General features: G+C 38.6%; 3 protein-coding genes across 9 annotated transcripts; 2 read left to right on the top strand and 1 right to left on the bottom strand.

The window, feature by feature from the left end:
- Positions 1 to 1099: 1099 nt before the first annotated feature.
- trip13 (thyroid hormone receptor interactor 13) lies at positions 1100 to 7799 on the bottom strand. The gene is made up of 14 exons (XM_042423940.1): positions 7680 to 7799; positions 7374 to 7442; positions 6463 to 6622; positions 6225 to 6351; positions 5104 to 5159; positions 4929 to 5019; positions 4751 to 4823; positions 4601 to 4664; positions 4416 to 4502; positions 4137 to 4243; positions 3785 to 3938; positions 2385 to 2497; positions 2189 to 2258; positions 1100 to 2109 (listed from the first exon to the last, which is right to left on the bottom strand). The coding sequence occupies exons 2-14, from the start codon at positions 7430 to 7432 to the stop codon at positions 2014 to 2016; spliced, it is 1257 nt and encodes a 418-aa protein (XP_042279874.1). The 5' UTR covers positions 7433 to 7442; positions 7680 to 7799; the 3' UTR covers positions 1100 to 2013.
- Positions 7800 to 7852: 53 nt separating this feature from the next.
- Positions 7853 to 15077, top strand: brd9 (bromodomain containing 9). Of its 6 annotated transcripts, none has more exons than XM_042423935.1 (18): positions 7853 to 7997; positions 8724 to 8944; positions 9033 to 9161; positions 9250 to 9379; positions 9510 to 9567; positions 10479 to 10623; positions 11255 to 11365; positions 11804 to 11806; positions 12160 to 12287; positions 12469 to 12601; positions 12804 to 12879; positions 12995 to 13090; positions 13215 to 13347; positions 13436 to 13547; positions 13694 to 13750; positions 13840 to 13945; positions 14454 to 14624; positions 14784 to 15077. In XM_042423935.1, the coding sequence occupies exons 1-18, from the start codon at positions 7949 to 7951 to the stop codon at positions 14882 to 14884; spliced, it is 1959 nt and encodes a 652-aa protein (XP_042279869.1). In that variant the 5' UTR covers positions 7853 to 7948; the 3' UTR covers positions 14885 to 15077. The 6 variants fall into 6 exon arrangements, with proteins under 6 accessions (XP_042279869.1, XP_042279865.1, XP_042279871.1 ...); XM_042423931.1 differs by having other exon boundaries at positions 12100 to 12287; XM_042423937.1 differs by lacking the exon at positions 11804 to 11806 and having other exon boundaries at positions 12163 to 12287.
- A 303-nt stretch (positions 15078 to 15380) lies between these two features.
- Positions 15381 to 20605, top strand: zdhhc11 (zinc finger DHHC-type containing 11). Of its 2 annotated transcripts, none has more exons than XM_042423939.1 (11): positions 15381 to 16016; positions 16997 to 17218; positions 17693 to 17871; positions 17987 to 18088; positions 18185 to 18309; positions 18426 to 18581; positions 18682 to 18791; positions 18882 to 18931; positions 19015 to 19078; positions 19177 to 19255; positions 19824 to 20605. In XM_042423939.1, exons 2-11 carry the CDS (start codon positions 16997 to 16999, stop codon positions 19964 to 19966), a joined length of 1230 nt encoding a protein of 409 aa, XP_042279873.1. In that variant the 5' UTR covers positions 15381 to 16016; the 3' UTR covers positions 19967 to 20605. The 2 variants fall into 2 exon arrangements, with proteins under 2 accessions (XP_042279873.1, XP_042279872.1); XM_042423938.1 differs by lacking the exon at positions 15381 to 16016 and adding an exon at positions 16149 to 16625.
- The last annotated feature ends 1404 nt before the right edge of the window (positions 20606 to 22009 follow it).

Raw genomic sequence — 22009 nt, 5'->3', positions numbered from 1 at the left:
ATGTGATTCATCTCACATAAAAACTTCATTGACAAATGAACACTGTGGGTGCCAAACAATTAGGTGTAAAAGATACTGTAGCGTTAAAGGGATAATCCACGCAAACAACAGTTATGTCTCTCTAATGAAATGTATGATGGGAAATCAATCCTGGGTTTCTTTTAAACCTCAACACTTGAGACTAATCTGTCCTTGAAGGTCTTTATTAGAGTACAAAGAGAATATAAATCTTTTGCTAGATCTTAATGATAGACTTTGGACAGCGAAATCAAACACACCAAAAATCTCACATGAAATGTGTTCAATTAAAAAAAAACCCACCCAAGAGAGGTCATTTTAAAGGTGACGCTGATATGATTCAGCAGGTATGAAGCGGGTGATTAAAGATGAACTCTGTGTTTGCTTTCCTTTCAAATTCAGCAACAGCCTACAGAAATTCACCTTTGAAGTGGAGTGAAAAAAGCTGTTGGCCAACAACAAACAAAGGGCACATTGTCTGAACCCGGCAGCTGACATGCAAAGCGGCAGAGCATTCACAGAATGCAAAACATGCTCATACGAACAATGGAACCACTGATCTGTTCATGTAAACTGTGCGTATGATACATTTCAAAACCAAATCATCTTTCAACTGTTTTGTCTTTAGGTCATATTGGTGGGAACCACGTGCAAATGCTCAGACATCATGAGCTCATATCACTTTGCCGGGGCCCGTCTCATTAAACCAGATTACTCAGTTAGGCAGATGACTGCATTGAAAGTCGGTCAGATTGTTCTTTTTAACATCCAGATTTGCTGATTTATATTTCAGATTCATGTGGGTTTCTGGTTTTTAACTCAGCATAGTTAACTTGATAATCCTGCTACATGAGACAGACTCAAGATTTACTGAATTTATTTTTATTGCTGAGGCCATTTTCATTTATTGCCTCTATTGTAATGATCATATATCTCATAAAATGCATTAAATCCTAAAAACCTCTGTACATGTGTAAAACATACAACAGCATCCTTGCGCCACCCAGTGGTGGTCCCAAAAGCTTCGATAAAAACTTGCCAAGACCACTCCCCAGCTGCATTATTTCACAAACACACACAATCATAAACAATATTGTTTATTACAGTACAATGTTATATACAAAATAAAGTCAAAATGAACATATGAAACCAGAGACAGAGTTTAAAGATGGTTTGTTGTTAGCATAAATATAACTGACAATAATAAATGAACATTTTCATTGAGTAAGTGGAGTATGAGAAATGTCCCTTTTAAAACATAACCTATGTAGAAAAAAAGGCATGTTAAAGGTATAGTACAAATTTTTGGACATACAGCGGTATCATGTGTAAATATTAGCTCAGGCTACAGATGAATGCAGTGAGCTAGCAGCTTGTCAGACAGAAACGACGACAGAGCAGTCAACATGTTTTAAACTTCCACAACATCTGATGCTTCACGGTCCATGAAAGCTCCTGAACCATCATGGAACTGCTGTTCATTTCTGTCTGACAGGCTGCTGTTTCATTTGGGTCTGTACACTGATATCACTATAAGAAAGTAAGCAATACAATTACTTTATGTAAAAAAATATGAACTATCACTTTAACATGGGAACCGTAATAAGCTGTGGAAGTTAAAGCTGCATGTTACATTAAAAACATCAAACATTTTGAAAGTGAGAGGAGAGTAAACAGTTAACAATAGATTAATAGAGCATAGAAAATTCAAGCATTGGGTGCTTCATCTTAAGTCAAACTGCCTCTAACGAAACTGACATGGATTTGGTATTTTAAGGTAGCACCAACAAAGTCACCTGAAGGAATGCTTTAGCATTTGTTAAAACAATGTTACTTTCACAGACTGAGCCATTATTTAACTTTATGGCACAAATTCACTGACGAGGCTTCATAAAAAGCTGTTAATGTTGTAGTTTTCCAAACTACAAACAAACCTGGCGTGGAATTGACAGCTCATGAACATTCATGTGCCAGCCTTTGAGCATTGTCATAAGTTCAGACACCATTGACTAGGTTTGCTTTTTCCTCCTTCTGTCTATCCACCGCTCGGTCCATAGCCTCCAGAAACCTTTCCAGAGTCACGGTTGGTGTCTGCAGGCAAACAAACTACATTAAAAAACAATCCAATTTTTTTTTTCATGTACACTGTAGAACAAAATCAAATACGTACCTTTACAAACAATGAATGAGCTAGAAACGGTAACTTCCTGAGTGCTCTTCCACTCAAACCTTTGCTTTTTCTGGGAATGACAAAGAAAAACAGCATTAGCCTCTGGCTGTTTCGGTTACTAACTGGCACTTGATGTTGTGACTAAAACAGAGTTTAGTGTGATGGGTGCTATTGCATTATAGGAGAGTGTACTCACAGAGCAATGTTCCTCAGGTTCAGACTGTGTTCAGACACCTCACTCTTTGCAAAGCCCATCGTCTCAAGCTCAAACATGGTAAACAGCTGCTGCCGGGGGTAGATGATCTGGCACTGCACATATCACATATCATGACTTATGGGAAATTCAAATTCATCTTCTCACTCTTTTACATTGTGTTTCTTTTGTACTGTTGCTGCTTTGAGGCATGTTGGTAATAAAGCTGAACATCATTACTATCTTGTTGTGACACATAAAAACATACCCTGCAAAAATCTAAGTAATTAGTCGATATGTCCGTTATTCCATTAGTTGAAAAAAAAATCGTAGTTCATGCATACAAGTAGGGAAAACAATCTGCCAAGGTGGTGAGATTTTATGTTTCAATACACATAAATTCGTTTCAACAATTTGCTGGAGGTGCACCCCAGTAGCCTACTGGTTAACATGCATGCCACATAACGACAACGTCCACAGTTTAATTCTGACGGCAGACCTTTGTTGCATGTCATATCCCATCACTCTCTCCTCTTGTTTCCCGTCAACTGTCACTATCTGATAAAAGATATAAAATGGCCAGAAAAAAATATGTGTAATATATGTATAGAAAAAAAGAATTTTCTGGAATCCAGTGCTGTCCTCTTGATATGAATGCAGCACACTACATTATTTTGGCCCTGCCATTTTGCCACCTTTCCATCATAAATTGGTAGGAGGCCACACTATCTCTAGAGTTGTAACGATTAGTCAATTAATCGATTCTCGACAAATGTGCCAAGAATTTGCTGGTTTCAGCTTGTCAAAAGCGATGATTTAATGCTTTTCTTTGTCACACATTACAGTAAACTGTATATATTATGTATATACACACACATGAGTTTAATTAAATTAAAAAATTATTTAATTAAAATAATCACTACTAGCAGCCCTAGCTACCGTCCTCTTTCACAGACATATGTTTATGCATTTTCGTCTTTTTTACAGTGTTCTCAAAAGCCGTTTCATGAAATCTTGTTGTGTTCTGTTCTGTCAAATGGAATGGACTGCATTTATATAACCATTTATACAAAGTGCTTTGCACAATTTGCATCACATTCACGCACAAGCTACCATGTAAGGTACTGGCCTACTCATCAGGACGAAATGGGGTTCAGTGTCTTGCTCAAGAACCCTTTGATGAACAACCCGCTCTACCTGCTGAGCCTTGCCCGTAATTCTGTCTTGTGTGATTCCCGTAACGAAGACAATCCCTCATAATCTAGTAGATTTATCATACCCGCTGGCACTGGAGTGTTTTTCTTAAGAAAAACATGCCCAAATTTTGAACACAGAAGTAAAAGACTATTATAAATAATTCTATAATTGACAATAGTAAATGAGTTGCCGGGTAGTTCAGTTACCTTCATCAGCTCCTCCAGGCAGGAGAGGTAGATGTTGTAGATGCCCTTCTCAGATGGAGGTCCGATGTACTGCTTGATGTCAGCTCTGTCCACAAAAGCCAGGTCAATCTTTTCTGTCACATTGGAAGTCGTCAGGATCACGACGTTGGAATGTCTGGAATATGAGCTCAAAAGTCAACAAACAACAAACTTGTGTCAACAGAACAAAAAAAAAGTTTGATGGTAAGATTTCCCAGTGAAAATAGTAATCAAGTGTAACCACAAGAATGTAAAATTAAAGCTTAATTACCGTAATGTGATATAATTTAAGAGAGATCACATAAGAAATAAGGAATAAGCTTTGTTTTCTGACCGTTTGATCTGGTCCAATTGAGTCAGGACAGAGTTGACCACACGGATGGCGTCAGAGGGTTCTGTTCCCGCTTGGCAGGCGTTCCTCGCTGCTGTCAGACTCTCCACCTACACAACATAAAATAGGTCAGTCACAGCAGAAACACTCATGAACATGGGAGTATGTTTCAAGTAGACAAGCATATCTTCTGTCAAATTCTGGTTGACATGAAACCAAATCAATAAAGGACTGTGCTGAATAAATATGTTTTGGGGGCTCTGATTAAAAGCTTATCTTTACCTCATCAATCAGAACAAACACAAGAGCGTCTTTGTCATCAATCAGTTGTTGGATCTTTTGAAACATCTTCGTGACCAGTTTACCGCTCTGTAACAAAGAGGCATGGTTAGCTACCAAAATATTATCAGTTCCATCTAGAACAGCCTCAAACTAAACACATAAACAAAAAAAAGAGCCAGGTGTACCTCTGAGAACCACTTTGAGAACAAGCTGTGGCTGTTTATCTCAACAAATTGCCCATAAGAATACCTGCAGGGAGAGGAGTGTATGTTGAAATGAAAGGAGAAGGTATAGCTGCTGCTGAAGTGGTTTTACTAAAATTGGAATTGTCTTACCGACTAGACAGTCTGATTGACAGCTTCTGGGCAAGAGCTTTGCACAGTGACGTTTTGCCTGTGCCCGGGGGTCCTAAGTGTGGGAATACACAGAGTGATAAATCAATTGCTCTACGTACATCACCTCTGACACAACTTGATACCAACAATGATCAAAATTGCTGGTGGGTTCATTTACCATGAAGCAGCACAACGCGGTTCCACGAAATCAGGTTGCTGTCGACATTTTTGTCGGAGAAGTAAATTGTTGTTGTGACATAATCCAGGAGCTGAAGGAAAATAGGGACAATGTGAAAATTAGCACTATGGAAAAGTTATGTGATCATTTTATTCTCAACTTCCATTGTTTTTACCTGGGTTTTGACTCCACTCTCATATACCAGACTCTCCCAAATGCCATGGAATTCAGCTGTTTAAAAAACAAACTATTTTAGGGGAATATTCAGATAAGATAAGTTTTAATGAGCCAAATGGAAAAGATGTTAGTTCAAGTAGCACAGATGAAAGATTGAGATGAAAAGACAAGGATGTTCACAATGCCGATTGATTGAAAGCAAATTTAAAGAATTCAAATGCAACATTAACGTTTAACCCAGCCTTGATCTATCATTTGATTACGAAATGTCCATTCCCTGAAAGCTTAAAAAGTGGTTCTAAAACAATTGTAGTTTTCTCCATAACAGAGAGATGAGGTTTTGGTCGGGTTGTTTACAATGAATTCCAGGTTTTCACAGCAGGAAAAAAAAACAAAAAACCTAACAAACATTCACAGAAATTTCTCCACTCCTGCTGCATAATCCACTTTTCCATTACCCTTTCCTAATCTTAATACATTCCAAACAATCATGTTTTTACAAGAGCTGCAATGATTAATCGATTAGTTGCCAACTATTACCAACTATCTTGATAATTGATTAATTGTTTTGAGTCATTTTTTAAGAACAAAATGTCCAAAATTTCTGATTCCAGCAACTCAAATGTGAATATTTTCTGGTTTCTTTAGTCTTCTATAGTATTAAACTAAATATCTTTGGTTTGTGGACAGAACAAGACATTTGAAGATGTCACCTTGGGCTCTGGGAAACAGTGACTGACATTTTTCACCCTTTTCTGGACCAAACAACTGACCGATTAATTGATAATGAAAACACACATTACTTGCAGCCCCTAATTTTTACTATAGGCTCTTGCTTACTAAGATATGCATGAGGATTGAGACAGAAGTAGTGTATTTAGTCTGTAATATACTGAGCATACAGAGTTTTTGGGTTGACTATCACATTAAATCATGATAAATAATACACTGTATGCCTAAAGGATAACCTGTTGGTTTACACTTTAGAGGGATCACTCCCTGTATTTAGTCTTGCCTCACTGTCCAACTTCAACTGGAAATACATCAAACTAAGAAAGCAAGATTTTCCCAACACGCTGTTCTATTCAAGGTGCTGTACTCCACAATGTCTAGTGTCACCTGCTGGCAGCAGCCAGTGATTGGCTGCTGAAAGCTCCTCATCCTCCTCCAAACTGAGCGTGCTCGGTCCATCCTCATTCAGAGTGAAGATGTGAACAGAGACAGAGCAACTCTTCAAATCAAGGGGCTGGGTGAGGAAGACAGTGAATTGAAATAAACAAATCAAAACATTATTACTTCTTGAAAAATAAAATAATATAACTGAATATTTTTTACAAAGTAAACAAAAAGAACAGACCTGTGTTACCATTTCCTCTATATCAACTATAGCCACAGACTCCACGTGTTTGCGTAGGAAGTCTTCATCAAACTCTGTCCATCTGTAGTTTCCAAATACCATGCTGTGACGATTCAGCAGAGACAGAACATGCGTCCTCACCTCAGACAGTTTAGCAGTGCTGAAATGTAGAAAAAAAAAAGACAATGCACAAGGAAGTATTACTGCAATCACATAATTTACTTATCATTACTATTAGAACCGCAACGGTTAGTCGATTGACAGAAAATTAATTGCAAACTATTTTGATAATTAAGAAAAAAAATGTCCAAATTCTCTGATTCCAGCTTCTCAAATATGAATACTTTGTTTTTATTTAGTCTTCTGTGATTATAAAATAAGAGTTTTGAGGATGTGTGAAACAGTGATTGACATTTTTCACCAGTTTCGACATTTTATACACCAAACAACTAATCCAGAAAATAATCTACAGATTATAATATATATGAATAGTGAAAAATAATCATTACTTGCAACCCTAAATACTATAATAATTGGTTTTCCTTCCTGTGAAGGCTGATACCATACTGATTCCTATAAAGATATGGGTTTCTATAAGAGTCTTACTAGAAATGCATTTGCAAAACCAATTAAGCTTTTCAAGCATTTCCTAATGTATTTAAGTGTTCAGGAAAAATGTGACTTTCAGTCGTTAAGTGATCTGTTGACTCAAATGACCAAAAACATATTTTCTCACTGCATATTCAGTATATTAATGCAACTCTGTGAGTGCTCCTCCCTCACAGGTTGCAGTCAGTTAAACTGTATGTGTGCCTGCACATGTCTTTTCTCCATTCATGGGAGGATCTGTGGTTGAATCTGGACTCCATAATTTATTAACCATCATGTTTGAACTACCAAAGCTAACCCACCTTTGAGATTTAACAAGGACCTCCACATGGACGTCTTGTTTTTGGTTTCCCATCTCCATTCCTGTAAAACTGTTGACATCAGAGCAACATTCAGTTTTACCAGCAATAACATTATCCACACAGGGTAACTGGCTACTGTTCACTCATGTGACTGTTACTCCAACTAAGTTTGCCTAAGTTTTGCTCAATTTAGCTGGTTAAGTTCAGATAGCATGGCAGTCAAAGCGATGCTAACTTAGCTGGCTAACATCCCTCAGAGAGTAAAAGTAAAAAAAGTTTGATGCGTCAGTGAAACGGAAACCATACCTTACAGCATTCACGTTGTCAAACTGATAACTTGCACGGACCAAATTCGTAACACTAAAGAAACTACGGTCCGGTGTGTTGTTAGAAAGCTGACAGTCAATCGAATTCAGCGGGCTAAATGTGTTCAACCGGAAACACGTCCTTTGTTATTAAGTATTACTTCCGCTTAGCAGCGAATCTTGTTGCAAACATTTGTTAGCATCCTTATAACGCAAACGCCCGCCACACAGCCGGAATAAACACACGCGTTCGCATATAAATACAGAGAGATGGGGAAGAAACACAAGAAACATAAGCCGGAGTGGAGAACAGTTGATGGTACCTGAGTGCATCTTTTACAATTAGCTAGTTAGCTCGCCGCTTTTGTTCCAGCTAGCTTTATGCTAATTTTGCAGGCAAACGTAGCAAATCTGCGCTGTTTTCATAAAAAAACACCTTAAGTACAACCTAGGCTGTCGAGCTCTACTTGTTGGACATTTATTTAAATAAATGAAACCTGAGTTTATAAGTTCGTTTTAAATTAATATGTAATATATGATTATTTTACTGTGAGTAACTTATTAGATAATACAGTAACGTTACATCTGATTTTCATGTTTGGGTTGTCATTTTGAAGTTGTGTCTAGGTAGTAACACAAACACTTGAGCAACTACTTTCAACAATGCAACACACTAGACAGAAGATTTTAAACAGACAGAAAATATGTAGGTTAAAGCAACAGCCTACTCTTGTTAAAATATACAACCAATCTGGGGTCAAAAGTAATATTAGACAAAACTTACAACATCTCCTACCATCATCATTCCTCATACTAACCTGCTCTTTCTAAAGACCTTTAACCTTTCGACACAATCCCTTTCTTAGACATTACTATGGGCAGAAATATGTGTCCCTAGAAACTGAATTTGAATAATCTATATTTGAATTTGAATTGCTCAAAATGAATAGTTGAATTAAAAACTGAATTTGAATCACATACTTTGAATTTGTATTGTTTAACTTGATACATTACTTTCATCACTTTTTGTTTGTTTTGCTTGTAGACTACGAGGACAAGGCACTGGAGAAGCCCCTGAAGCTTGTGCTCAAAGTTGGAGGAAGTGAAGTGACAGAGCTCTCTGGTTCAGGCCATGACTCCAGCTACTACGATGACAGATCAGACCATGAACGAGAACGCCACAAAGAGAAGAAGAAGAAGAAGAAGAAAAAGTCTGAAAAGGATAAAGACAAGTATGTGGATGATGAGGAGAGAAGGCGGCGAAAGGTTAGTTTACAAAAAGAAATTCTACCTACTGATAAATGTATTGTTTAGTGCTAGTGCTTTAAGTTATAAATGGTCTTTTATCTTACAGGAGGAAAAGAGAAAGAAGAGAGAAAGAGAGCAGAATGAATCAGAAGCAACAGCAGCTGCTACTGCTGCCAGTAGTGGTGTGCCTGTTGAACCTTTCACATTGTCAAAAACTATAAGTATCACAGTAGAGGTGAGTAAACTTAACTTAAGCATGAAAATATGACCATTAAATTCATAATGACTATTTTGACACTTATGTCATTGATGTCTTTCATCAGCCGGAAGAAAAGAAAAAGAAGAAAGAGAGGTTTGAGATAGAGCCTGAAGTAGAGGAGTTTCACCCCAATGTGAAGGTGGAGATAGAGCAGCAAGGAGACAGGCCGGTTCGAGCATGCCGGACACAACAAGGTAAGGAAGCTGGTCTATGGGCATAAAATCAAATTCCCCCCGGCAAGCAAATATTACATTTTATTATAGCCATCATTCAAATCAAAGTGTGTTAATAAATTGTTGCGTTTTTTATGTTTTCCCATTGCAGAGAATGAATCCACTCCTCGTCAACAATTGCTGGAGCACTTCTTGCGCCAGCTGCAGAGGTGAGGAACACTGATTCAGGCTAATGGCTGCCATTGAGGGGTTTTAACTAGATCAGAGGTTAATACTTTAAAATTACAGAATCATAAAGCACAAGTCTGACCACACACACAAAAAAGCCTTGTGTTAATGTCCGAGCCCGAGAGGATTACAGCCTGAAAAAATTAGTCAATAAGCAGATACCTCTCCCCGGTGATGAGTCTTAATGTTATGGGAGGAACACCTTTTCTTCTAACACCATGTAGCACATGTGCACAATACATGTCATAAATTAAGTAGCAGTGATATTAATGGGCACACTGCTATGAAATTCACAGAGCACAACGTTCTCCCCCAAAGATAAAATCTTTCCAGTTTGGACACTCCCTGAACTTTACATTTGCATTACTCTCAGGCCAAAATGTCATCTTTGCATGCAACATGTTTGTCTCAATGTACAATTGGCAGATCACCATAAAATTACTAGAGCATATACATGCTCTCAAGGAGAAAAACACTATTGATTTCCATGGCTTTCCTATAGCCCCACTATTGATAAGATTCCAAGAATGGCAAAATATCTGTTTGTTCCATGCAACACCTACATGCTAAATATTGTAGGGTGTAATAAACATCATGCCTCCATAAAAGAGCAGACTGTTTGTGGTGTGTGTTTTTGCTGTGTTACCATATATTGCGATCAACACTTGGAACAACATATGAACAGATATGATTCAGGCCATATTATGATGTGGTCTGGTTCATCAAATCAACGTCTGAGCAAAATCCACTCACATTGATCATATTGACCTGACAGACAATGTATCCCGGCATAATCAGATGACAACGTTTCCACTTAAAAAGATAAGTCTGAACAAGTCTAAAAAACTAATGAATAACACTGATGGTGTCATGTGTCTGTCACCTGTCACAGGAAAGACCCCCATGGATTCTTCTCATTTCCAGTAACAGATGCAATCGCTCCTGGCTACTCAACGATCATCAAACATCCTATGGACTTTAGCACCATGAAAGACAAGATTAGAGACAATGAGTACAACACAGTTACAGAATTCAAGGTGAGAATACTCTGTTTCAACATATCTTCAAAATCAAGAGTAAGAGTGGATTTTGAAGAGCATTGTTAAATCTGCAGTGCGGAACTTTTATATATAAATGAACGTCCCTTCCATTCAAGGCCTTGCCAAATGACTTCACACAATGCTGATTAAGCCTATCACCACCAGATAAATCTCCCTGTACTTCACAGTATATCACAGTTTTCAATTTGGTGTCGGGTTGGACGTTCCCGCGCTGGCAGGATGGATGCAGACTTTTGAAAGCCTAGCCAGCTAACTTCCGGTTAGCTCTCTGCTAACTTGAAAGGGGATAAAATGATTTAATCGTGCAGCTCTTCTAGACTTTTCAAATGTTATTGGACCGAATGGATCAAATTATGATTGTGAAACGAGTCATTTCATGGTGGTTGTGTGACGCACAAAATAATTTATCCACTGTTTTACAGTCGCAACAGTAGTGACGAAGTAAGCACAACAACGGAGCCTTTGACATAAGTAGGTGTCAACAGTGTTTTCTGTAATTGCCAGAAAGGGGAGACAAAAGTCCCGCACTCCAGCTTTAAATGTAAGAAGGCAGTGTATGTAAACCAACTTTGCCCTCATACCTGTTTGAACTCTTTTTGGCCTGCAGGCGGATTTCAAATTGATGTGTGACAATGCCATGGTGTACAACCGACCAGAGACGGTATATTACAAGGCTGCTAAGAAACTGCTCCATACAGGATTTAAGATGATGAGCAAGGTAATGAGGTCATGCAGAAGGGACGAACACATTTTTATATGGTATATTACAATCATCCATTCTGTTTGTCCATGTTATATGTCATTTACTGTCAATTACTGATACACTTTTTTTTATTAGTGCTACACTTCCCTTTGTACTAACTTTTCATGTCATACAGGTTACCATTCATCAAAGACATTAACTGTGACTTCAACTGAAATACTTTGAGTACATCAATATGTCAGAGCATTATACTTAAAGTCACTAAGGTGTTCGCTTTATGTTGATCCTTGAAAGAAAAAAATCCAAACTAAAATACATTTCCATAACATTGTGAAGCTCAGTTTTAATTTGTGAATTCATGAAGTTTGTGAATGTGAAGTGAATTTTTTTAAGAGGAACAGACAGATAAACTGCAGTAATGATGTCACCTGGAGTCATGGCACTGCTCCGTAGAAAGTAAGTAATGGAATATATTCAAAGTACTATGACCTGTTCTGATTATATAAAACTTATTTAAATGTAGTAACTAAAGTTTAGTGGGTTCAGGAAGTCAGTCCCTTCCAAACTCTCAATGATAACACAAATTCAATCTTGATGCTCTGATTTGATTGCATTGTCAGAAATTAATATACATGCTATTTTAGGATGGATTTTTCCTTTCCAATGTCCTGTCCTAGTCTATCCATACATTGCCAGCTAAGCAGGCGAAGTTACGTGTTGCCATTATTTCTCCTCTGCCCTCTGTACAGGAGCGTCTTTTGGCTCTGAAGCGCAGCATGTCTTTCATGCAGGATATGGATTTCACCCAGCAGGCAGCCATTTTGGGAGATGAAGATCTTGCAGCTGATATACCTCCTCCAGAGATAATCCCTATCCCAGTGGAATCAGCAAAGAAGTCGAAGAAACAACCAGTCAAAGACATGAAGGAGGTCATCAGGTATTCAGTCTTAGTGATATCTAGATTAAAAGTACATTTTTTTGGATGCAATTAAATAGGAATAATGCATATTCAAAGAGGCTAAGAGGGAATTCGTAAGCACTTAATGCTTTGTGAATTGTATTATACAGCACGCTGTCTGCATAGTAATCCAGTAACATTGTCACTTCTCTGATCTCAGTTACCTGTTTGAGCCAGAGGGAAACGCTTGCAGCTTGACTGACAGCACAGCAGAGGAGCACGTTCTGGCTCTGGTTGAACATTCTGCAGATGAAGCGCGGGATCGCATCAACAGATACATGCCAAGCTCCAAGGTTTTCCTCTTAACTTACCACTTTATTTACTGTGCTGTAAATTAACGTGTTAAGTTGTTTCCACCCCTATGTACTTTTCTACCAATTTTAGCTGTATTTTACTGACTGGGGTACATTTTTGGAGAAGCTAATTATGTGAGCGTCACTTCTTGTAAGTGTAGCTTATATTTACAGGCATGTTATCTCTGTTCCCTGTTTTCAGATGGGCTACTTACGTAAAGAGTCAGACAGCTCTCTTCTATATACTGTTGTGAATCAACTTGATCCTGATGCAGAAGGTTTGATATCACTTTAATCTCTTTTAAAATCATATTATGGTCTCACAAGATGTGCATTTGATGAGTATAATCTATGATATCTGGGAAAGAACTAAAATTTTCTTCACTTTTGCAGAAGAGGAGACCCATAAAGTGGACCTGAGTTCTCTGTCTAATAAGCTTCTGCCTGGATTAACAACTTTAGGTTTCAAAGATGACAGGAGACACAAGGGTACGTCATTAAAGTGCACTTTTGTTAATTTAATTCAGTTTAGCCATTTTAAATGTCTCATCCAATTAATAACATTTACGGCTTTGGCTGCTAGTCACTTATGCTTTTTTCCTGCTCTGTGTAGTGACGTTCTTGAGCAGTGCCTACAACATTCAGAGCCTTCAGAAGAACTCCGTCTTTCCAGACCTGCTATCTGATGAGATGGACATGCTCTATTCAGCCTATGGAGATGACACAGGGGTACAATGTGCTCTGAGGTAGGGGACTGTCCTGTCATGATTTGACATTCTGTATTGATAAAATCATGCCTGAGATTTCAACCTGTATTGTGTATTTTACTCTTAGCATACAGGAGTTTGTCAAGGGCTGTGGAAGTGTCACCAAGCGCTGGGTCGATGGGCTTCTGGACAAGATGACTGCAGGCGATCACACTAAAGCTGCCAATCAGATCCGACAGGTATTTGACTTTACATTATTACACACATTGCTTTAATCCTCTATATCCATCATCCACTCCAGGGTGAGATTACTTGGAACATTTCTACCATAATTTTATGTGACGTTATGTAGGCTTACTGTATATTAATGATGTTTATTTTTCAGAAAAGAAATATGATCCTGAAACCTGATGAAACCAAGAGCAACATCTGTGACATACCGGTATGCTGTAGTTCAGTAAATAAAATACTACAAGTAGTTGTTGCAAAATAATGTTGTGTTTGTGATTCATGCTGTGTATTTTTGTTAAGATGACAGATGGCACTGGCCTAGGAGAGAGCGGTTCAGTGCTGGACTTCATGTCAATGAAGAACTATCCTGATATGTCTCTGGATATATCCATGCTGAACTCATTAGGTAATTATCTCCATCAACACTGTCGGTAACAACATTTACACCAGTAAACCAGTCATAATGTCATTAAGGCATCAAGATGAGCAAGGTGGAGCCCATGCAAACATAGCTATAATGATAATACTCGAAGTAAGGATAAGAGCAGTAAAATGTTTGATAGTGCCGTAATAAAAGGTATTATAGCCATGTTAACATCTTAATCCCAATAAAACATGAGCAGAGTAGCACATCTTTTTTCTGGGAAAATATCTTTGTAATGCTCAACTATCCTAAAACGGAACAGCTCAAAACACAGTTTCATTGCAATTATCTGTCATGATGCTATTTGTTGTACGCCATTCTGGCTGTATTTGTGCAAATATTACTAATACAGCATCAACGTTACTTTCCCCTCCTTCCTTTGATATGCACCTGCAAGCAAGTACCTCACTAGGATAGGTGTGCAATTTCCTTCAGTTCTTCGATCATTTAATATCCCACAATAATCTTACCCTCCCTCTTTCTTAATCAGGTAAAACGGTGAAGAAAGAACCGGGGAACGAGGAGGGCCAACAGCATTTTGACGATGCAGACAAACTCCTGCAGGAGTTTCAGGAGGCTCAGGTCGACAGAGTCGGCTCCAGACCTTCGTCCAACCTGTCGTCCCTCTCCAACGCTTCAGAGAGGGATCAGCACCACTTAGGTATCTGCAATATGAGCAACACAGAAAAATTAGGGGCTCAGGAATGACTCCTGCTACTGTTATTATAATAACAAGCCATAATACTGCAATTTCTTAGCTCTTAACGGAGTAGTAGCACCACTGCAATAACATGAGAACCATCTTTTCTTTTATCAACAGGGAGCCCATCACAGCTGGGTGTTGGAGACCAGTCTGAGATGGCTCATGATCCCTATGAGTTCCTGCAATCTCCGGAGCCAGAGAACACAGCCAACAGCTGACCACACACTGCTGTTTTGTCATCCTGGTGTTAAGAGCACTGAGGACTCTGTGTTGGACTGTTCAAACACCGCAGAGACAGCAGCATCCTTTGACCTGTTTTACAGAATGATTATGATTGTACAAACTGTTTGTAGTTTAATTGTATGGTTTTGTATGAGTGCAACACTTGAAAAATAAATGCTTGCACCTGTATTTATAAATGTGTGTGGTTAAATAAGGAAATGGTCTAAACTATTATTAGCGGCATGATTTTACAACAGCTGTTAACGTAGGAACTGTCCACCAGTAATTCTCCAAATTTAGTGCATTTACAGTTTAAGCATGATGCAAGATTGTTGCGCTGTAGTACAGCTGAGTTCTCGGATTTCTGTAGCAGAAGTAGCAGTTACACGCATAGATGAGCAGTGTCTGCTTTTCTAGGATAGGTATGTAAAGAAGAGAAAACACGGAAGTGAAAGTAATGCAGTATGTATGCAGTATACCATCTACACTGAGTATAATGCACCACTAGAAGCTGGAGATGAATATGGTGAAAGAAGGGTTTGAAAGCAGAAGTGTCATGTGCGTCTCTGGGCGTGCTTGTGGTTCCCTCTTGAACTGATGGGAAATAGGCGTTTGTTGTTTTTTTTTGTTTGTTTGTTTGTTTGAGGGGCTTTTATTCAGCAGGGTCCAAAACTATTAAAAATTAATGACTAAGACGGGGTTTTAAAGGCAAGCTGGATGCGTATTTATTCCGTGTTTGAAGGGGCCCACAACACAAAGCTAAGGGCATCTTGAGGAGAGCTGTTATGCGCATGCGCAGCAAGACAGTTGCCATAGCGCTGCTCCGACCTGCTGAGTGAGTTGATTCTTCAACTTCTGACTCACGTCTTCTCGGTGTCCCAAATCCAAGGACACCGGAGCATTTTATCAACGTTAACAGGAGCTTTTTAATTGTTCCGTGTCGTCTTATGCGGTACGTGTTTGTAAATCATGTGAGGTTTTTTTTTTTTTTTTACTTTTTGAAACACCTGTCCGGTTGACAAACTAACGAGCCTATGGGAGATCAATCGGTGGAAATCTGCCTCTGGATTTGAACAGCTTTTTAACCCTATAATTTAGTGGCTGTCCGGCATTAATTCAGCAGAAAAGGTAAGTATTTCGAATGGATTAAACATATTCACAGCTTATTTTGCCATATGTCTTCATTGGTATGATTTTATTGTTTTATATATTGTATTTAAGCCGTAATAGCAGTGGACTGCCGGCGAATAAAACACAAAAATGAGCTGCTAGAGAGGACATTTGCTATCTTAGTTATTAAGCAAGACAGAGGCCACAAAACCAAATGTCAGGAAGACAATCAGTTAAATTTCACCCACAAGTCGAGCTGATAATAGAGCAAAAAAAAACATGATTAAAGGGTGTGGCCAACAAACACATCATGTTTGTGTTGAAATGCCCGCAAATTCTTGATTCTTGTCTGATTTCAAGGCCAACATTAGTAAGGAGAGTTTTAGCACAGCTCAAGTGTCAGTATAAGGTCAAGAGCAAAATGAACTTATTCTGGATCAGCAGTTTTCTGCAGGCTATGTGACAATATCCTCTTCCTAAGTTGTATGCAGCTGTGCCTTTGTCATCTGTGAAGATGAAGACATCTTCTACGGCCTCGTGAAGTTGCCAGTTTATATTTAGGCCTAACAAACTAAAGCTAATGGAGTCATGATGGTTATAATGTTTTTGTTGAAACAGTCTAGAAAGGTGATTATTCCACTTCATGGCCATTTTAGAGGCTGTAGTTTGGGGTGTTGTTGAATTTTATTCCTGATAATTCCTGTTTCTGATATTTTGTCAACCCTATTTATAGCAATGAGGATAGACAAGGGCTGTTGTTTTTATTAGATTCCTTAGGAACACATAGCTAAAACTTATGCAGTCTGAATGTTGATCCATAAAAGGTTGAACAGTCACTATGATAATGCCCAGCTCATTTTCCTAACTCATTTCCCCAGCAAATGTGGCCACACACTGCTGGAGCTGTAGTATGAGTAATGTGTAGAGGGCATTTATAGATGCCTGGAGGTGGCTTTTTACTGTACTGACTTTGTTTATTCTTCCCCTGTGCTGTCTAGATGAGCTGCTTCAGTCAACGGCTGAGACGCACAGCTCCTATGCATGGTGGCAGCAGCAGAAATGAGCTGGTCCCCTTCAAATCTCCCAGGATGAACGGATGGTCATGGCCCCCTCAAGCCTTCCAAGTGATCGGCTGGCTGGTGTACAGCTACTTCGCCATAATCAGCTTTGGCATCTATATCCCTCTTCTGCCTCTGCCATGGAACCATGTGGTCTACACTGTATCCTTAAACACACAGCTGAAACCTTGCTGTCGCTGCAGTTGAATGTTAAGTGCGCAGCAGTGGCTTTCAGATTTGAATATGGGGCGACCATTATAGTCTCTGCTACGGTTTTGTTTGAGCTGCTGAACAAGACAAGGATTTTGTTGTGTGGGCTGTGTGTATGGGCTCCAGTCACACCAGACATGACTCTGCCTCTGTTTCTGTGGTCTCCGTTAAGACTAAAAGAGCTAATCAGTGGTGTTTTTGTCACATGTTGAATGCTGCATGATGTCAACACTAGTTTATTGAACCGATGCCTCGCTCGGCAGTTGACTTCTTTAGACCCGACTTTATCTCGCACACAAAAGATGCACTTGTGTACAGCAGTTTTCAGTTTCTTGTTTATGTATACTTGTTCACACTCACATTTACCACTTTCTCACTTTAACATATTGCAGTATTTCTTTCTTCCTTAACATTTGCTGCGTACAGCTGATGGGCTTGGCGTTTATTGTACACTTTTTCACCCATATTGCTGCTGTGACTATAGATCCAGCAGATGCCAGCGTGAGGGCCAAACAGAACTATTCTGGTCCAATGCCGCTTTTTGACCGGACAAAGCAAGCCCATGTCATCCAGGACCTGCACTGTTATCTATGTGATGTCAAGGTGTATGTATCCAAAGCAGTCAAATGTATTGTTTTTTTTTAAATTCTGTCTAGTTTATCAGTTGAGATATCATTATGTAAAGGTTGTATTTAATGATTTTAACCCCTTTTCATGCAGCGGCCCTAAAGTTAAACACTGCGGTGTGTGCAACAAGTGTGTGCAAGACTTCGATCACCATTGCAAATGGCTGAACACCTGCGTGGGCAGCAGAAACTACTGGTAAGACAAAGTTTCGGATGAAAAAAATAATGCTTTTGGCATCTTACTATGTCATATACATGTAAAATATCACCAGTTTTTGTATGTTGCCCTCAGGTACTTCTTTGTGGCACTTTCCTCTGCTACACTGGGTGTCTTCCTGCTTGTTGTTGTTATCTTGTTCATATTTATTCAGCACTATCTGAATCCAAACAGTCTACGGACCGATCCACACTTTCAAAGTGAGTTATGACAGTATTGAGCTTTTTTTTAAGTGGCTGAACAAAGGACATAGAAATAGCTTTGATAATGTATCAGTTAATTCAATCACTCTTGTTCTTTGCACCTTGTGATGTAGGTGAGCTCGGGAATGGGACGTGGCTGGTGTTTTTACCGTTGGCGCCCATAAAGACTAGTTCAGCTGGTCTCCTTATATTAGCCTTCATAACAGTCATGCTGAGCATCAGCTGCCTGTTGCTGCTCACTCATCTGCTGGGTTTTCACTTTTACCTCTGTGAGTCACAATCTTTAAGAAAGACATTTGATAAGGCTCTTTTCTCCCATATCCACCCACTCATCTTCACAAATTCCCATATCTTTTCTTGGCTATACAGTTCATAAAGGCATAAGCACGTATGATTATGTAAAGATGCAGCGCCAAAAACAAGCCAGAAACCGAGACATTGAAGCAGGAAATCCCCATGATGCGAACAAGACCCCACAGGTGAGACCTGTCCTCTGTATTTCACCTTTATTGACTTTTTCAATCTATGAGGTATTTAATTTTAATTTTCCCTTTTTTTTTTTTTTAAAGAATCAAGAGAGCTCAATTAACTGTGAGCCAGCACTGTCACAGAGTTCAAGGTAAACCAAAGTCCTTACATTTCTTTGTCATACTTGAAGCTCATCTTGTAGAGAAGGATAAATAATGCCTGGTTTTCCTGCAGTACCTGCAAATTTGATGATAAAGGACCACTCGTCAGCCGACTTTCAGAGTCAATCTGCACTGAGGTAAGGAAATGTACTCGCATGCACTCGCAATTTCTTTTTGAATCATTTTACATATATAAAATGGGTAATATTGTATTGAAAATCTGTTTTTGGTCTAGTTGGAAAACTTTAAGATATCAGCAGAAAAGGAAAACGGTTTCCATTATGGCACAGAAAATCCCACAGAGAACACAACAAGTAAGTAGTTGACTGAACCTGCTGTACACCTCTCATTGTTTCCATTTCATTTACATAGATGGAAGAGCCAAAATATTAGAAACACCTTACCATGTTTCATGTTAGATAAGACAATAGATACAAACAAACACCTATTCAGGGATTCAAATTAATCAACCAGAATCATTCTTTGGTAAAACTTCTCAATGCTCACATATGTATGGTCACTTCCCTAATAAAAGGTTGGGAGCCACCATGTTTCAACATAGTGGAAACACAACACCACATATTACAGCCTCCTCATTTACAGTTGAGTTCAGTCAACACTTTGCTGACAGCGTAAAACATTTAAATGATTCACAGTATTTATCACATGACTGTTTGATTGCATTACAGCGTACAGAGATCTCTATTATTCTAGGGCACTCAGAGTAAATAAACTGTCAATACAGTGAGATAAGTACAAATCAGTTCCAGAAAGGTTTAGGGTTCACAGTGAGGTTTATTTAACAGTATTGATTACCAAAGAATAATAGTTATTGAGGTTTGTAAATACTGTTTCCATCCTCTTGTTTTTCATGTCCGTAAGGTGAGAAATCCATCAGCAACATCAAGAGCTGGATGTCTGAAGCAGATGAAGATGCTCAGAGTGTAAATGTGAAGTCTGTTGACAGTATACCTGGCGCACAGGACCCTCTGGGAAGTTCAGTTATGACTCCAGATGATACTTAGTAATAACTGATGTCTGCACAGCGGTGCATCTGAATATGCTGCTCTCAGGAACTATTTATTATGAAAATATGCCTCATGAAACTGAGCCACATTATCATGGAGCCACTGCTGATAAGGACAGAGGATGACATTTGAGTTTGATACCAGTCATGGCACCATTTTTTTTTTTATCCAGTGGACACTTTCTATGCAGTCTGAATAACTGTGGATCTGACATTGTGTTCTATCATTTTTTATCTGCACTGTTTTTTTTATGACAACTGAATTATTTAAAGCTTTGTTTTAGTTCAGTCCCTCTGTTTCACTAGCCTAAGCCAAGATAGATGTATTTTGACATCTTCCAGAAAAGCTGAAACATGATGCTGGAGATCTCTGTTTATATTCTAAGCTACATTGGTATCAAGTACTGTATCAGACAGTAACATGTGAACATCTTTTCATTTTATCTAATGACCAAAGAACAAACCTTATATGGCAAAATACATTCTCTAGCTGAGAGGAGTGGAACAGATGTTAGCTTGAAAAAGGAGGACGGCACTTCAGCTCTCTGTTGCCGTTTTTATTAACCAATGATTTCACAAAGCTGGCAATGTTCAGCAACTGTTTTGGCTGTATTTGATAGTAAAGAATATAAATTCATTATGCATTCTTTTTCTTCTTCTTCTTGAGCCTACATTACCACACAGTTGATGCGATAGAGAAACCAAAGTCTTACCATCTCCAGCTTCTACATGTTTCTAGGGTGAATAGGTATCTACTATTGTGCTTGGTAGCAAAAAAATTTGACACTCATGCAACAACTACAGCGTTGATAGTGTGCCAATAACTAAGACTCATGCTTGGCTGAAGACAGAGAATTGAAGAGGCTGTTAGATGGAAACCCAGATATTGTGTATTGACATATTTATTTTTCAGCCATGCAAAGTTGAAAAAGCATCAACACCACGGCACAGATCAATGCAAGATGGTACATTTAGGGGGATGCTGAAGTAAACAATATTAATATATATGAACTAATATATGTCCTATATATATATATATATATATATATATATATATATATATATATATATATACTAGGCAAGTGAAATAAGGGATATTTTGCCTATTAATCAAATGGTTGTCAGAGGAACGGTAAAAGATAACTTACAATTTGGGCAGTTGCAGAGACATTAATTTCATTCTGTGTCATGCACAACATAATGTTACTGAGGCAGTATACAAATAATGGGCAATTTCGGAAAATTAGCACTCTGCCGATTTGTTTCTTCTGGGCCCTAAAATGTCATCCAGGTACATCCAATGCTAGCGGTCTTTTACAGACAGCAGTATAAGCAATTTGACAACACTGAAATGGCTGATTTAGAGGGCAAACTAACAACTGGCTGTGAGATACGGTCAAAAAAGGTCATGATTATACACAAGTAGTAACACAACAGGATGAATCTGAAGGACATGAAGAGGAGGGGATGGTGAACAAGAAGGAAAGAGTCTTTTAATCAGCACATACCACATCCTGTGTACTGTTTCTACTTACCCTGTTAGTCACCCAGCTCATCAGTGGAGCTTTGCTGCTCTTAAATGAATCAAGCGTAAGCTCTGGAGTGCTGTAACTCAAAAGCACCTGCTAGCTTTTATGTTCATGCCTTGATGGCCCTGGACAGTGACATGATTAGTGGCACAACAGCAGAGTTGAAGTTTATTTAATTGAGGAAGGATACAGTATACGCATTTTTATTCTGTTCTATGACTCGCCTGCTCGCTGTTTTGACTTTTTCTTTTAATTATTTCTATTACAGATCAGTTGGGTGGTTTTTTTCCACCTTGCTGCCAGTGACAATTGTATGATTAAAGCCAGCTTTCTCTTAAGAACATGTTCTCTTTGTGAGTAAGTAATCCAACCAGGCTGCTCTTTATGTTCCATAGAGGACTGCTTTTGATTTGTGAACTTCGCTGCTGGAATTTGTTCACATTTGCTAGCTTTTATGCATCTAGTTTATGCAGGAATTTCACAAAGGGATTGCAGCAGCCAATTCAAGAGTT

The sequence above is a fragment of the Thunnus maccoyii genome, chromosome 10 (assembly GCF_910596095.1).
Source record: "Thunnus maccoyii chromosome 10, fThuMac1.1, whole genome shotgun sequence".
Classification (NCBI taxonomy): domain Eukaryota; kingdom Metazoa; phylum Chordata; class Actinopteri; order Scombriformes; family Scombridae; genus Thunnus; species Thunnus maccoyii.
The sequence above is the reverse complement of the archived record's forward strand: the minus strand, read 5'-3'. Positions and strand labels throughout refer to the sequence as shown.